Source organism: Schistocerca gregaria, chromosome 8, assembly GCF_023897955.1.
Source record: "Schistocerca gregaria isolate iqSchGreg1 chromosome 8, iqSchGreg1.2, whole genome shotgun sequence".
NCBI classification, from domain to species: domain Eukaryota; kingdom Metazoa; phylum Arthropoda; class Insecta; order Orthoptera; family Acrididae; genus Schistocerca; species Schistocerca gregaria.
The window spans coordinates 281,439,335-281,457,044 of NC_064927.1; the positions used below are offsets into that span (position 1 = coordinate 281,439,335).

The window sequence follows — 17,710 nt, forward strand, 5'->3', positions numbered from 1 at the left end:
AAAGCCCTGTATTCTCCTAAAGTTACTGTCAGGGCTGCAGTATGCAGCAGAGGCATTATTGACCCTTTTTTCCCTCGAGAAACAGTCACTGGTGCACGTTACGTTGCAATTTTGGAACAATTTATCGCCACACAGCAAGCGTTAGAGGATCGACCGTATGGTGGATTGCGGAGTATGTATGTAGATGTAGAGGTGGTCATGATGTTTCGGCTCATCAGTGTATAGTGACCTCTCTGTAAGGACGGCGACGCGAAATGCGTGATGGACGACATGATGAGCGGCGGTGTGACGTGTGTTTCAGAGGCGCGGCGGGCTGCGGCGTGGTTGGAGGCGAAGCGGCGGCCCGACGGCGGCTGGGAGGCGGCTTCGGCGCCGGGGGTGGCGGAGACGGCGCGCGCCGTGCTGGCGCTGCGGATGGCCGCGCTGTCGGAGGGCGCCGTAGCCACGGAGGCCGTGCTGCCGCCGGCAGAGGCGCTCGCCGTCAAGCAGATGGAGCTCGAGCTGGTGCTGCTGCTCTGGAGGTCAGGGGGCACTAGTTTCTTACCTACATATTCTCTCGCATGTCAGCAGCTTTGTTATGATGAGAAGTGCTGAGAAAGTAATCTACTGTATGTGCAATAAATCAACTGCCCTCACGTATCTGCCTGTTCGGGTAAGCGTAGCTTGTGACGTGTGCCGTGTTCTACCCCCCACCCCCTCACCCAGGTTTACTAATGCACGAGGCATTGGCTTGTGGAGCGTGCGCAAGAGTGCACATCTATGTATCATACTACTGAAGTAGCTGGTGCTGTAGTGGCCTTCAGTCCAAAACCTGGTCTGATGCAGGTCTCCATGCTACTATATCCAATGCAAGCCTCTTCATCTCCGAGTAACTACTGCAACCTACATCCTTCTGAATCTGCTTAGCGTATTCATCTGTTGACCTCCCTCTAAGATTTGTACCCTTCACGCTACACTCCAGTACTAAATTGGTGGTCCCTTGATGCCTCAGAACGTGTCCTACCAACCTAAGCCCTTCTTCTAGTCAAGTTGTGCCACAAATTCCTCTTCTCCCCAATTCTATTCAGTACCTCATTAGTTATGTGATCTACCCATCTAATCTTCAGCATTCTTCTGTAGCAACACACTATCACCGTCCCTGTTTCGCTTCCAAACATGGCTACACACCATACAAATACATTCAGAAATGACTTCCAGACACTTAAATGTGTACTACCGGGTGATCAAAAAGTCAGTATAAATTTGAAAACTTAATAAACCACTGAATAATGTAGATAGAGAGGTAAAAAATGACATACATGGTTGGAATGACATGGGGTTTTATTAGAACCACATCTACCGTTATCTGGCCTCCTTTCTTCTAGGAAATGCGTGATTCTGGTTTTGTAACTGCTACCGTGACGGGTGAGAGGTACGTCGATATGTTACAGAATCGCATCATCCTCAGCCTGGCTGATAAACACCTGCTGGAACGTACGATGTTTATGCAGGAAGCGCCATTTGTCGGACATTTTTTGAATTTTTTCTGTTCTAATAAAACCCCATGTCATTCCAAGCATGTGTGTCAATTTTTACCTATCTATCTACATTATTCCGTGATTTATTCAGTTTTCAAATTTATACATATTTTTTGATAACCCGGTACATTACAGATCTCTCTTCTTCACAAACACTTTTCTTGCCATTGCCAGTCTACATTTTATATCCTCTCTACTTCGACCATCATCAGTTATTTTGCTTCCCTAATAACAAAATTCTATTACTACTTTAAGTGTCTCATTTCCTAATCCAATTCCCTCAGCATCACCTAATTTAATTCGTCTACATTCCACTACCCTCGTTTTGCTTTTGTTGATGCTCATCTTATATTCTCCTCTCAAGATACAGTCCATTCCGTTCAACTGCACTTTCATGTACTTTACTTTGCCTGACAAAATTGCAATGTCATCGGCAAACCTCAAAGTCTTTATTTCTTTTTCCGGTACTTTAATTCCTCACCAAATTTTTCTTTTATTTCCGTTACTGCTTTTTCAATATACAGATTGAATAACATCAGGGATAGGCCACAACCCTGTCTCACTCCCTTCTCAACCCCTGCTTCCTTTTCGTGCTCCTCGACTCTTATGACTGCCATCTGTTTTCTGTACAAATTGTACAGCCTTTTGCTCCCTTTATTTTATCCCTGCCACCTTTAGAATTTGAAAGAGAGTATTCCAGACAACACTGTCAAAAGTGTGCTCTAGCTCTGCAAATGCTATAAACGTAGGTTTGCCTTTCCATAACCTATCTTTTGTGAGAAGTCGAAGGGTCAATATTGCCTCACGTGTTCCTACATTTCTTCGTAATTCAAACTGATTTCCTCGAGCTCAGCTTCTACGAATTTTTCGATTCTTCTGTAAAGAAACGTTTAGATTATACAACAAACAGTATGGAGATACGGATTAAACACACTGAAGATTATATAACCATTGTATTCATTTCTTTGAATCGTTTCATGAAGCACACATCAACCAATAAAACCATCTTCCCAAAAATGATGATTAAAACTGAGAAAATAAACAACTTTTTCAAGGAGTAACTGTTTTTCCATAATTCGCGTAACATAACTGAAGTCAATCCATATCCTGCACTACACACTTTCTAAAGTAAGTTATGTATTTCCTTTTGGTTCCAGCTATCAACTGTCTCGATACCAAATGTCATCGAAGTTGAATCAGGGAGTAAGTCGTGAAAACGTAACAGAGGGACTTTCGTATTTATTACATTAATATGGATAAAACTTTACGATATCTTTTTCTGTTGATTAGAGTCTGACGAGATAAAGCAATGTTCAAGTTATTTGTAAACACCCCGTGAAAGAGATTAGCATGTACAGACAGACAAACACAGACATGAAGGATTTAATAAAACTTAAAATCATCATATCTGCTTTTTCATGATCATATTTTGATGAATTAAAGCCTACGTGATGCCTCAAGTTATGCTCAAGTTACCCACGAAAACACCACAAAAAGTTGTCTAGTAGTTCTGGAGAAGCGTGTTCAAACATAAAAACGGACAGACACCACAGTTTTACAAATTTATTGTTAGTATAGATTACACCTAATACAAAGATATTATTTCAGTTTCAGGAGTACAGAGCAATTTTTAGTCCAGAAAATGAGTACAGGTGCGCAGTAACCGCTACTTCAGCGCTGCACAGCATTGACTGTAGAAAATTTTGGAGTATTTGAAAGCCAACAGTTTTTAGGTGGAGATAAGCAGTAGTGCTAGGCGAATGAATTCGTCACATATGTTGCAGGACAGCTAAACAAAAATACACTCCTGGAAATTGAAATAAGAACACCGTGAATTCATTGTCCCAGGAAGGGGAAACTTTATTGACACATTCCTGGGGTCATATACATCACATGATCACACTGACAGAACCACAGGCACATAGACACAGGCAACAGAGCATGCACAATGTCGGCACTAGTACAGAGTATATCCACCTTTCGCAGCAATGCAGGCTGCTATTCTCCCATGGAGACGATCGTAGAGATGCTGGATGTAGTCCTGTGGATCGGCTTGCCATGTCATTTCCACCTGGCGCCTCAGTTGGCCCAGCGTTCGTGCTGGACGTGCAGACCGCGTGAGACGACGCTTCATCCAGTCCCAAACATGCTCCATGGGGGACAGATCCGGAGATCTTGATGGCCAGGGTAGTTGACTTACACCTTCTAGAGCACGTTGGGTGGCACGGGATGCATGTGGACGTGCATTGTCCTGTTGGAACAGCAAGTTCCCTTGCCGGTCTAGGAATGGTAGAACGATGGGTTCGATGACGGTTCGGATGTACCGTGCACTATTCAGTGTCCCCTCGACGATCACCAGAGGTGTACGGCCAGTGTAGGAGATCGCTCCCCACACCATGATGCCGGGTGTTGGCCCTGTGTGCCTCGGTCGTATGCAGTCCTGATTGTGGCGCTCACCTGCACGGCGCCAAACACGCATACGACCATCATTGGCACCAAGGCAGAAGCGACTCTCATCGCTGAAGACGACACGTCTCCATTCGTCCCTCCATTCAAGCCTGTCGCGACACCACTGGAGGCGGGCTGCACGATGTTGGGGCGTGAGCGGAAGACGGCCTAACGGTGTGCGGGACCGTAGCCCAGCTTCATGGAGACGGTTGCGAAATGTCCTCGCCGATACCCCAGGAGCAACAGTGTCCCTAATTTGCTGGGAAGTGGCGGTGCAGTCCCCTACGGCACTGCGTAAGATCCTACGGTCTTGGCGTGCATCCGTGCGTCGCTGCGGTCCGGTCCCAGGTCGACGTGCACGTGCACCTTCCGCCGACCACTGGCGACAACATCGATGTACTGTGGAGACCTCACGCCCCAAGTGTTGAGCGATTCGGCGGTACGTCCACCCGGCCTCCCGCATATCCACTATGCGCCCTCCCTCAAAGTCCGTCAACTGCACATACGGTTCACGTCCACGCTGTCGCGGCATGCTACCAGTGTTAAAGACTGCGATGGAGCTCCGTATGCCACGGCAAACTGGCTGACACTGACGGCGGCGGTGCACAAATGCTGCGCAGCTAGCGCCATTCGACGGCCAACACCGCGGTTCCTGGTGTGTCCGCTGTGCCGTGCGTGTGATCATTGCTTGTACAGCCCTGTCGCAGTGTCCGGAGCAAGTATGGTGGGTCTGACACACCGGTGTCAATGTGTTCCTTTTTCCATTTCCAGGAGTGTACTTCAGTGTCGTATGGGATCTGTCACTGACGTACAAACCTCTACTGCGAAAACTCCCGTCATTAAGTCATAGCAAGAAATAACATACTTTTTTTAAATGATTTCTTGATGCGTTCACTAACACTTTGGATATTTGATGTACAGTTGTACAGCTCATGCCTTAGGCCAATCTCAAATATCTAAAATGAAATTGTTATACATTGAATGCATTAGTAACACTTAAGAATTTGACATAGGAATATGTCGTACCCCAAATACTGTAGGACGATTACAATTTAGTTTTTGGGCCATTCTTTAATGGTGCAATGCCACGTACGTCTTTGTTTCTATAAATGGGTGTAACTGTCATAAAATAAATTATTTTAGGACAACGCTTTTTTTTAACAGTTGTTGCGAAGCTCTTACATACAAGAGCGATATTTTTAACGTATTTACTCCGGGAACATTATACTTATTTTACAGAAATTCGGTAATTAACCTACACAGGTATTTGTTCTTGCACTATGAATTGTTCCTATGCATCTAATATATGTATAATACTACCTTTTTAGGTACTTAAAAATGGCCTAAGACCGAAATTTTAGAATCGTACATCGAATTAAAAAATAGTCAGCTGAAGGCATTAGGAACTCATTGTCCGCCCCGATAGTTGAGTGGTCAGCGTGACAGGCCCGGGTTCGATTCCCGGCTGGGTCGGGGATTTTCTCCGCTCAGGTACTGCGTGTTGTGTTGTCTTCATCATCATTTCATCCCCATCTGGCGCGCAGGTCGCCCAATGCGGCCGGACCTGTCCCTTAAGGGGCCACCCGGCCAATGACTCCAAACGCACATTTCCATTAGGAACTCATTTAAAAATTCATGGCACAGCCAAACCTTATTGCAATGAAGATTAAATCTTATTATACACTGAAGCCTCAAAGAAACTTGTATAGGTATGCGTATTCAAATACAGATATGTGTAAACAGGCAGAATACGGCGCTGCGTTCGCCAACGCCTATATAAGACAACGTGTCTGGCACAGTTGTTAGATCGGTTACTCCTGCTACAATGGTAGATTATCGAGATTTAAGTGGGTTTCAACGTGGTGTTACAGTCGGCGCACGAGCGATGGAACACACCACCTCCGGGGTAGCGATGAAGTGGGGATTTCCCCGCACGACCACGAGTGTAGCGTGAATATTAGGAATCCGGTAAAACATCAAATCTCCGACATCACTGCGGCCGGAAAGAGATTCCGCAGGAACAGGACGAATGACGACTGAAGAGACTTGCCCAGCGTGACAGAAGTCCAACCCTTCCGCAAAGTGCTGCAGATTTCAATGTTGGGCCATCAACAAGCGTCAGCGTGCTAACCTTTCAACGAAACGTCATCGATAAGGGCTTTCGGAGCCGAAGGCCCACTCTCGTAACCCTGATGGCTGCACGACACAAAGCTTTACGCCTCGTCTGAGCCCGTCAACACAGACATTTGATTGTTGATGACTGGAAACACGTTGCCTGGTTGGGCGAGTCTCATTTCAAATAATATTGAGCGGATGCACTTCTGTGGTTATAGAGACAACCTCATGAATCCATGGACCACGCATGTCAAAATGGAACTGTTGAAGCTGGTGGATGGTCTGTAATGGTGTGGTATGTTTGCAGTTGGAGTCATACGGGACCCCTGATACGTCTATATATGACTCTGATAGGTGACACGTACGTAAGCATCCTGTCTTATCACCTGCATTCATTCATGTCCATTGTGCATGCCGACGGACTTGGGCAATTCCAGCACGACAATGCGACAACCCACACGCCCAGAATGGCTACGGAGTGGTTCCAGGAACAGTTTTCTGAGTTTAAACATGTCCGCTCGCCACCAAACTCCCCGAACATGAAGATTTTTGAGCATATCTGGCATGCCTTGCAACGTGCTGTTTCCACTTACTCGTACTCTTACGGATTTATGGACAGTCCTGCTGGATTCATGGTGTCAGTTCCCTCCGAAAGAACAGACACCATATCCATATAAGTATATATTTCTGGCAATACGAACTATGATCTTCTTCTTCTGTGCGGATGCACACATATACCCCGAACTCTTACGGGACTTGGTAACAACGTCTTCCACGAGTAATGAGTGTGTTGGGGTGCTACACTTCGAATGTAGTGTGTGGACATACAAAGTGAGAATGTGAGTCTCGCGGGAGGCGTGCGCGAGATAGTCCCTGCAGTCAAACTACCCTATGTGGCCACGATGGCTCAGTTGGATAGAGCGTCTGCCATATAAGCAGGAGATCCCGGGTTCGGGTCCCGATCGGGGCACACATTTTCACCTGTCTCCGTTGAAATATATAAGTGCCCGTCAACAGCTGAAGGTATTAATATAATTCTAACTTCAGACATTAGTCAAGTCCATGCGACACTGCTGAGTGCTCGCGGGGGCTCTACACTGTATAGTGTCTTTGGCTCAACAGTGTATATACACGGTGTTTCCGTAAGAGCGTGCAAAAATTTAATAAGACAGAGGATGCTCCCCTGAACAATTTGAGGTAGGGAATCTGGGGTCGGAGAAGCCAGCTTAAGGAGATAATAGAAATAAAATCACTTTAGTGTGCACTTTTTTTATATACATTTCTTGCAATTAGCTGCAAATACAGCGAACGTATCGTTTGTACTGTATCTTACAAAATGTGCTGAAACTGACGGCCATAAACCTCAATGCAAGCATGACATCGGCGATAAAGTTTCTGACGCACCCTAACAAATTTCCCTGGTGTGTTCTTCATGTTGCAGGGTCCCTCGTTTCTTCTTTGCAATGAAGCAGTCTCCCGCATTTGTCGATCAAGAGACTCGTCTCAGCGGATGGTGCCTGTAAAGAAATCGTTCCCTGTACTGCTTTTCAGCAGCGAGATTATTGAAACGTAATTCCCCATACACAAGGTGCATGTCAATGAGTTCTGCGAAATTGTACCGGCACTGCTCCATCGTATTGTACTGCACGTCTCTGAGTGGATCTGTCGTTGATTCATAGCATGTTCTGTCATGGGACAACGTAAATACGATACAATACAGCCACCTTATGGATAAGTAAAGAAAGCAAAACCTGCTTCATGACTTCCTAGTACTCATGTTCGTCCTCCTTGTTTCTTCGCAGGAAATAGAGAATGTACATGTAAACAAACAGCACAGTACGGGTAAACCTGTATGCACGTTACTTGCAAATAAGCTTGGAAACAGTAGTGCTAGGCAAAGCAGTAGACAAGCTGACTTCTCCGACCCCAGATTGTTCAGTGGAGAATTCTCTCTGTCCTGCTACATTTTTGCACACTCTTATGGAAATAACCTGTATACAGGATGTTCATTGTAAAGGAGACTTTGAAATATCTCAAAAACTACACATCGGATCAGAATAGCTGTAATTCCAATTTGGATACATCCAACGATAAAACACTCGACCTATCACCACATCACGTGCGTGGATGGCGGGGGGAAACTTCTAAACCTTCAATGGGATCCCCCGGTTTTTTTTCTGCCGATTACTATTCTACGGCATGACATACATATGTTTTGTCTGAAGCATTTTCTTCGTTTCGCCACAGAGGGCGCTGTAGTCGGAGTAATAGAAATGGGTACACAATCGTAATTTACGACATGCTTCTCAATGGCCCTTGAAAATCCAATAGCCCGTGGGAGCCCACCTCCAACCTGTGAGGTTAGGACAGACCAGTATTTCGCAACTTCTAATATAAACCCCATTCGCAACGTTTTATGGAGGAATAAAACGTTGCGAAAGGGGTTTAGATCTAACAACGGAACACTCAAAGCACCACCGTGGTCGTGTAGTGTACTACGGCGTATCATAACAAACAGCACAGTGCGACCGGAGCTCACGTATCGTGCAGACATAGAACAGATAGCGGCTCCAAACATTACAGTTCTTGGGCAGCGTTCATTGCCTGCACACCTACTTATTATTTGCAGACCAGACGTGCAAGTGGACGATGAATGTCTTCCTGTTGGCCTGTCTCCTTAGCTTGACATAGGCCCACACGCTGACTGATGATGGTTTTACTAACTGAACAGAGAACATTGCCAAGCCACTCCAACTGGCACTCGGCGACATTCTGTAATCGCACCCTAAGTCATACGACGTAGCATTATCTACACCACAACATGCGACTGAAAGTTACGAAACCGTCTCTAAGATACTTCAATAAATATGGCTACTCCGGACTATTGGACTTCTCAATCAGTTTTATATTTTAATAGGTTTGACACCTGTATGTAAATACCTGTTACACTGTATGAATTGGTTAACCAATTACGTGTAATTACTTTAGCTGTGGCTGCCGCAGTTTCAAAAGTATTTTTAAATCTGTGCAATGGAAATGTTTTGACATTCGGCAGAGGAATGGCATAAAACGAGCAATGAAACAGATAAAAAAGTAAACATATAAATTAACAATATTATGAAAAGGAAAGTTGCCACTCACCATATAGCGGAGTCGCTGACAGGCACAACAAAAGACTCAGACAATTATAGCTTTCGGCCGTTAAGGTCTTCATCAACAATAGACACACACAAACTCACGAGCTCGCGCGCGTACACACACACACACACACACACACACACACACACACACACACACACACACACACACACACACACACACACACACACACACCAACGCAACTCACACACACGACTGCAGCCCAACATATAAATTAGTTATTACTATTTCGATTTCACTCATGAGAAGTGTTTCAATTTCGATATTCATGATCCTTATCCACTGGTAGTATCCACACTTGGAGATTCGTTGTGGCTGGCTATTTCTGGGGAACCAACTACGCGTGGGTTCGAACCCACAACTTTCAGCATACCATGCAACTAACTTAACTGCAAGGCTACGGTACCATTTCGAAAACTAGCATTATTTTCAAGGCGCTAGTGGATCGCGAGAACTTCTCATTTGTCGAATCCTGCCTCGAGCATGGTTATGTGTGATGTCCTTAGGTTAGTTAGGTTTAATTAGTTCTAAGTTCTAGGCAACTGATGATCTCAGAAGTTAAGTCGCATGGTGCTCAGAGTCATTTGAGCCAATCTTATTTGTCCATTGCTCGCAAATGCGGACCCGTCAAGGAGAATGGCTGCAGTGTGTGATAGCTGGGACTCGACCGTACAGCACTGTATAAGTGGTTTGACAAAACCAATCCCATCCCTTGGAATATTTCTCTGTCAGACTGTGTGTGAATTCTGCTTAAATCCCATTTAAATTTCATGTCCTTTGAACTCTTCGAATCAGCATAACGTATATCTGGTCTGTGTGTTTCGCAGTTGCTCATAATGTCTGCCGTTGTCTGTATAACAATGTGCTTGGATATACTTTTGTACAGCACGCATAATATATCGACCTGAAGTACTGTTGCTAATACTCAGGAGTAGTAATACTCAAAAAGATCGTATTTTTTGGCGTTTTGTTCGTTCCTATACATTATAGCTTCCCCATTGTACTTTGGACTAATTCTAGGATCTGTCATCCGACATAACAGTGAGTAACACCTCTCCTCGTCGTTACACTTCAGAGCATGTATCTCTTTTCACATTCTCTAATCCACCTGAGGTCTACACGACCTCAACCACAACTCTTTGCTACCATTTACTCTTTTAATTATTGTACAGAGCACTGAATTTAGCTGTTATCCAAATTAACCTGGCATTTGGCTGTGCAGTATCAAGCTGAGGTTTTTAGTTTGGTTCCTCGAGCAAGAAGTTACAAATATCGCTTTGATCAGAATCTCTAACGACAGTTCATTCAGTTTAGTAATGATACACGATATTTGCCCATAATGACTGACTGAAATAACAGTCCACAAACAAAGTGTTACATTCACTGCACGGTAACGCTTTGGATATGACGTTACATTGTCACTGTACTCGAGTGTAACTCACATGTGTAGCCGAGATCACTGAGGCACGCCTTTGGCAGTGTGCTCGACTCAGACGTTTCTAACCCTGGCAGTGGGAGAAAATTTCACCACTAACATTTGGTCGGAAATGGGGGTGGAAGTGGTGGCATTAAATTATTGATCACCGGACTTGGCGCCAAGGTCTTGGATTAAATTCCGAAATTATACGCAGTAGCTCCTGAAGTGAGGGCACGTGACAGTGTTGATGGCTAAACTCGGCGGCCACCTTGTTGCTATTCGAGATGAGTAGGCTATGTGCTCGCACCGGGTTTCATCCTCTCCCTTCTACCATCATCAAGAGCAGCAGCAGCATACAACACAAACGTAACACTACACTTTAAACGCATCCATTATACTCACGTAACCTCTTCAGACATAACGAACACACCTCTTGGAAAGTGATCATTTTGTGCGGAGGAAGGAAACCTATTTTGAAAAAAAGCTATTTCCAGTCAGGCAATTGTGCACCTCCTTGAGATCACCCAGCGAACTACCCCAAAAATTCTTTTTTTTATTTTACTTCTTTTCGTCTTAAATGGTTAGGTTTAAGTCGTAGCTTCTAAGTGAAGGACCTCTTTAGACGGAGAGGCAGTTTTCCCACAAACTACAAAATCCCACCATTTATCTGTTACCCTCGTGGATTCCGTCCAGTGAAATGTTCTCCTCGCAATGCGGGCCCAGGCTTAGATCCGCCACATATATCTTCCTCCACTAGGCTGTCACGCAGGAGCCTTATCTCCGTGGGGCTCTGTACGTCTCGAGGCACGCAAACGTGGCCCACTACCCCCTCCTTAAATTACAAGCACGTCGTCTCCATAGCAACGGCGTTCTAACGATCCTGATTATAGGGGAGTGGGGCAGGGAGAGGGGTGGAAGGCAAGAGCGCAGATAAGCTCGTTCGACGCACCGCGAGTATGACTCGGCTGTTCCCAGCCTTTTTGCCGCATACGGAACCCATTCATCTTAATGAGGAGCCAGATGACAACCTGCAATCATCTGAAACCAAAAACTGCAAAACAATTGTTATGTATTATGGGGATTCAATACAGCTGTTGTTTGCAGAACAAGTCGTTTTATCTATGACTTACTTGCTGACAATTGCAGTCTAGATGGCTCGTATCAAGAGATTTCTTCTTACTTCTTACAGCTATTCACTCGATTTTTGGATCTGATGAAAATACAACTTACATTACATGTCTGTTTAGGGGCAGTATGGAGGAAAGTAAGCACAATTTCTCACAAAATAAAGCTCAGCTCTAATTTTGAAACAAAGTTGTCTAACATACCAGTGCTACTACCTTACAATAGGTACGTAAAAACAGTTTTTTAACACATTAATGCTACCACTTTACTATAGGTACCTAACTATTCTTAACTGCGGAGTGGGTATGAGATTTGTATATATGATCAAGCAGGTAATGTTCAGGCACATGCAACTACTTTCTGTATTCATATTTGTAGTGGTTTTTGGCCGTTAACACAAGATACTACGCATGTGAAGTACAACGCTACTCTGTAAACTTCTAGAACGCAGAGCCACCCGCTATTTTCAGTTGCAAAGAGAACAGCGGCGAATGGCTACAGAATTTTGTCAGTGATGAAAAATTCAGTAAATCTTAATTTCAATGTTAGGCTTTCACGGGGTACACTTACTGACGGCCAGTGTCCATTATATGCTCACGCTCTGGCTTTCTTCAAACAACTGACACTGAATTGATACGTGTCTCTGTAACGGAGTAGGGGGCGAGTTTGGTTTCCGAAGACCGCTTTTTTTGGGGGGGAGAGGGGGAGAGAGGGGGGGGGGGGAGAATGACTGCTGGGAGAACAGTTCACCTGCCATTTTCCTGGTATGCTATTGCACACACTTATATGCCAATGAGAATGTATACCGATCAAATATACTTCTAAAGTAGCATGAAAGGTATCCCGAGGCATTTATAATAAAAATTAGATTTATCTGTCATGTTACTCAATTACTTCACTGTGCCGTTTAAAGAATATTTTTTCTATTTCGTGTTTGAAATACGTTAGCAAGCGAGAAGCTGGGTGTGTTAAGGTGCCAGGTCACAAAAAGCATAAACCTCATCCTGAAAATACAAATTTATTTCAGCAAACACTTCTTGAGAATTATTTTTAGCACTGAAATTTCACAAGTGAAACTAGCCGCGCGGTGTAGCCGCGTGGTCTCGGGCGCCTTGCCACGATTCCCTCCGTCGGATGTTCGAGTCCTCCCTCGGGCATGGGTGTGTGTATGTTGTCTTCAGCGTAAGTTAGTTTAAGTTATATTAAGTAGTGTGTAAGCCTAGGGACCAATGACCTCACCAGTTTGTTCCCATAGGAACTTACCGCCACTCACAAGTCAATTTAATGAAAGAAAGTCAGCAGTAAGGATTTAGTGTTTGAAATTTGAGCAATGTTCAGTTGAAGTTTGAAACTATGACTTGACTTAGAGACTCTGTCTCAAAATAAATGCAATAAAACACAATACGAATCCAGATACTACTAGGGCGGGCACACAGACATTTCAGTTCATACACGTTCCAAAGAAAACAAAAAAGGCATCAAGCATGAATAAACATTTAATTAATACATCTATTAACACATGTCAGCATAACAGATCATAAGAGGGAAAGATCAGCTATAAAACAATGTGAAATACATTATTTACGTAAATCAGAGAAATATTATTTAAAGTTTCAAAAATAAGTTCTTTTAAGTTTGGAAACAGCTAAAACTAGATGGGGCTAAGACTGGACAGCACGGAGGATGACTGATGACAATTGAATCCAAGGTATCGGATTGTTGCAGCTGACGCAGCGCTTATATGTGGACGAAATCTACAAATTCGAAAACTCGATTACAGCACGCTGTTTCTCTCGCGCCGAGATAGTTACGTTACACACGGCCATATTACACGCTACAATTCGAAGCCCTCTAGTGGCAAACGCCTGCGCATACGTAGAAATGAAGAATGAAGATGTAGAATGTAAATAAACGTATTTTTTATTTAAACAAAGAATTCGGAAGCATTGCTTTTCAGCACGCCCTCTTAAAATACCGCAACCTGCAGTCTTGGCTAGAACCTGCATTTACGAGGGATGTGTTCAGTAAATAACGCCATACATTTTTCTTCTGAAAGTAGGTTGGTGTTATTCATGATTCTAATAAACCAAACTATTTCTCATACTTTGGCTACAAAACCCTATTTTCCACTTAATCTCCGTTCAATGGAATAGCCATACGCCACCTTACTGGGACGGTCTTTGTGCTGGCATGATACAGTTCCATTGGTCCGTCGGAACCAATGTTCTGCTGCATCAATAACCTCCTTATTGTGCACGTACAGCTTCCACCGAAGAGCATTTTTCATTGAGCCGCGAGATCCGAGCTGTCTGGTGGATGAGATCCTCTCGAAGCGCAGACTTGTGTGAAGCCTTGCGTTCTCATAGAAAAGGAGAAGTTCGTTTGCATTTCTGTGGCGACGAACGCCTCGAATGAGAGTGTCCGCACGTTCCAACATTGCAGTAGGCACAACTGTGTGCGCCCAGCCGGCACGCGGGATATCGGAGAGATTTACGTTGTAAGTAGGCTGTTTAGGTTCTTATATTGGTAACGCCGCCGCCACGTAGCGCTCTGTATGAAAAATCACTGGTTGTGCTGTGTGCAGTCAGTGGCTGGTTGGCATTGTTGTAATACTCGCCATTGTAGTGTTTGGCAGCTGGATGTTAACAGCGCGTAGCGTTGCGCAGTTGGAGGTGAGCCGCCAGCAGTGGTGGATGTGGGGAGAGAGATGGCGGAGTTTTGAAATTTGTAAGACTGGATGTCATGAACTGCTATATATATTATGACTTTTGATGATATTAAGGTAAATACATTGATTGTTCTGTATTAAAATCTTTCATTTGCTAACTATCCCAATCAGTAGTTACTGCCTTCCGTAGTTTGAATCTTTTATTTAGCTGGCAGTAGTGGCGCTCGCTGTATTGCAGTAGTTCGAGTAACCAATATTTTTGTGAGGTAAGCGATTTGTGAAACGTATAGGTTAATGTTAGTCAGGGCCATTTTTTTTGTGGGGATTTTTGAAAGTCAGATTGCGTTGCGCTAAAAATATTATGTGTCAGTTTAAGCACAGTTATGTATAATTGTTCTAAGGGGACGTGTCAACGTGACCTTCATGCGATTAGAGATGCCTCTCCCAACGACTCGCCGTGCTTTTGTACAGTGCCAGGTGCCCGTAGATATTCTGCAAGCACATATGAATATCTGAGATGTTCCAGTTTCCCGCTAAAAGAAACTTAGTAACAGATCTATGTTACAGACACCACTTGAAGATTACGTATAGACATTTAATAATTTTTTAGTAATGTGGGGCCACAAACATAATATATTTCTTTAAAGTCAGTACCGCCATTAGACTGATGTTTATTTATAGTGTTATATTTGCACTTACACAATCATGATTTCGGTTTCAAAGTACTATTCTCAATGTTTTAAGTGTTTTACATTGCCTAAGATGTCATACGACAGTATAACACTTAAAACACTTTGAAGCCAAATCATTATTGTATAAGTGTAAATGTAACACTGTAAATAAACAACAGTCTAATGGTGGTACTAACTTTAAAGAGCTACGTATAGCGCCGCCACCTATCGAAACTTCATTAAGCTATAAAAGCTGAAGTGAAGTGGTAATATCTCACGATGTCGCAAACAAATTCCACACTTTTAACCGCAACTGGCCGAGGAAAAAGTGTTGCATTACTTACTGAATGATAATACAATTAAGGCTTCCACGACCGGATGTCTCAACTGCTAAGAATTCTTCCGGATTGAATGGCCGTGGTCCATGGAACTCTTCAATCCATGACGATAGGACACAGCGATGGAAGAACACGGTTTCTCTACCCTTCATCAAAAAAGTAACGGATCGTATCGGCAAGACTCTAAGGAAACATGACGTTCGACCTATTTTCAGATCAACTAAGAAAATAGGCCAAGCACTTCGTTCCGTTAAGGGTAAACGTCCCTCTCTGTCTGCAAGTCGTGTATACAAGATTCCGTGTACGTGTGGCAAGGTCTACATTGGAACTACAAAGAGAAGTGTGAATACACGCTTGAAGGAACATAAAAGTATTTGCCGACTAGGGAAACCAGACAAATCAGCCGTGGCAAAACATGCTCTTCAATTAGTTGATCACGTAGTGAAATTTTCGGAAACTGAAGTTTTATGTACTATGACGAACTATTATCTTCTCTAAGCCATCGAAATATATGAACATGGGGATAATTTTAACAGAAAAGAATAAGCCATGAAACTCAGTGATAAATGGACTGTGGCGTTACAGATTCGATGAGAAGTTTTTATCTTTGACGTACTAAGATCTATAATTAAAATTTTTTTGACAAGGTTAATCTGTGCTATCACGTGAAATCCAGACCACGTCCACTCTCCACGGTATCTAGGCCGCTGTTCTACGTCCGACTCCTCACTCGGCAAGACTCAGCAGAACGAGGAGCACCTCCGAAGATGTCCAACGTAGTCTTGCATGAAACGTCAGGGACTGAAGAGTTCCATGGGCCACGGCCATACAACCTGGAAGAATTCTCAGTTACTGAATGATCCTCTTATATTCAAAAATGAATTCTCTCAGTGTTTCCATACTTTCGTCGAATCCTTGAAGCTCCCTACACTCATATACAACCGCTAACTCACCGATGGATCTGTACCTACAGACTGGAAAATTGCGCAGGTCGCACCAGTGTTTAAGAAGGGTAGTAGGAGTAATCCATCTAACTACAGACCTATATCATTGGCGTCGGTTTGCAGTAGGTTTTTGGATCATATACTGTATTCAAACATTATCAATCACCTCGAAGGGAACGATGTATTGATAGGTAATCAGCATGGTTTCAGAAAACATCGTTCTTGTGCAACGCAGCTAGCTCTTTATTCGCACGAAGTAATGGCCGCTATCGACAGGGGATCTCAAGTTGATTCCGTATTTCCAGATTTCCGGAAAGCTTTTGACACCGTTCCTCACAAGCGACTTCTAATCAAGCTGCGGGCCTATGGGGTATCGTCTCAGTTGTGCGGCTGGATTCGTGATTTCCTGTCAGGAAGGTCGCAGTTCGTAGTAATAGACGGCAAATCATCGAGTAAAACTGAAGTGATATCAGGTGTTCACCAGGAAAGCGTCCTGGTACCTCTGTTGTTCCTGACCTATATAAATGACCTGGGTGACAATCTGAGCAGTTCTGTTAGGTTGTTCACAGCTGATGCTGTAATGTACCGTCTAGTAAGGTCATCCAAAGACCAGTATCAGTTGAAAAGCGATTTAGAAAAGATTTCTGTATGGTGTGGCAGGTGGCAGTTGACGCTAAATAACGAAAAGTGTAAGGTGATCCACATGAGTTGCAAAAGAAGTCCGTTGGAATTCGATTACTCGATAAATAGTACAATTCTCAAGGCTGTCAATTCAACTAAGTTCCTGGGCGTTAAAATTACGAACAATTTCAGTTGGAAAGACCACATAGATAATATTGTGGGGAAGGCAAGCCAAAGGTTCCGTTTCATTGGCAGGACACTTAGAAGATGCAACAAGTCCACTAAAGAGACAGCTTACACTACACTCGTTCGTCCTCTGTTAGAATATTGCTGCGCGGTGTGGGATCCTTACCAGGTGGGATTGACGGAGGACATCGAAAGGGTGCAAAAAAGAGCAGCTCGTTTTGTATTATCACGTAATAGGGGAGAGAGTGTGGCAGATATGATACGCGAATTTGGATGGAAGTTACTACAGCAAAGATTTTTTCATCGCGGCGAGATCTATTTACGAAATTTCAGTCACCAACTTTCTCTTCCTAATGCGAAAATATTTTGTTGAGCCCAACCTACAAAGGTAGAGATGATCATCAAAATGAAATAAGAGAAATCAGATCTCGAACAGTAAGGTTTAGGTGTTCTTTTTTCTCACGCGCTGTTCGGGAGTGGAATGGTAGAGAGATAGTATGA

General features: G+C 43.8%; 1 protein-coding gene across 1 annotated transcript in view; it reads left to right on the plus strand.

The window, feature by feature from the left end:
* The window catches only part of LOC126285316 (uncharacterized protein CG3556-like), a 597,333-nt gene that overhangs the window by 492,240 nt on the left and 87,383 nt on the right, over nt 1–17,710 (plus strand). Inside the window, exon 4 of the mRNA XM_049984616.1 lies at nt 302–521. Within this exon, the coding sequence (XP_049840573.1) occupies nt 302–521 (220 nt within the window). The remainder of the gene's footprint in view (nt 1–301; nt 522–17,710) is intronic.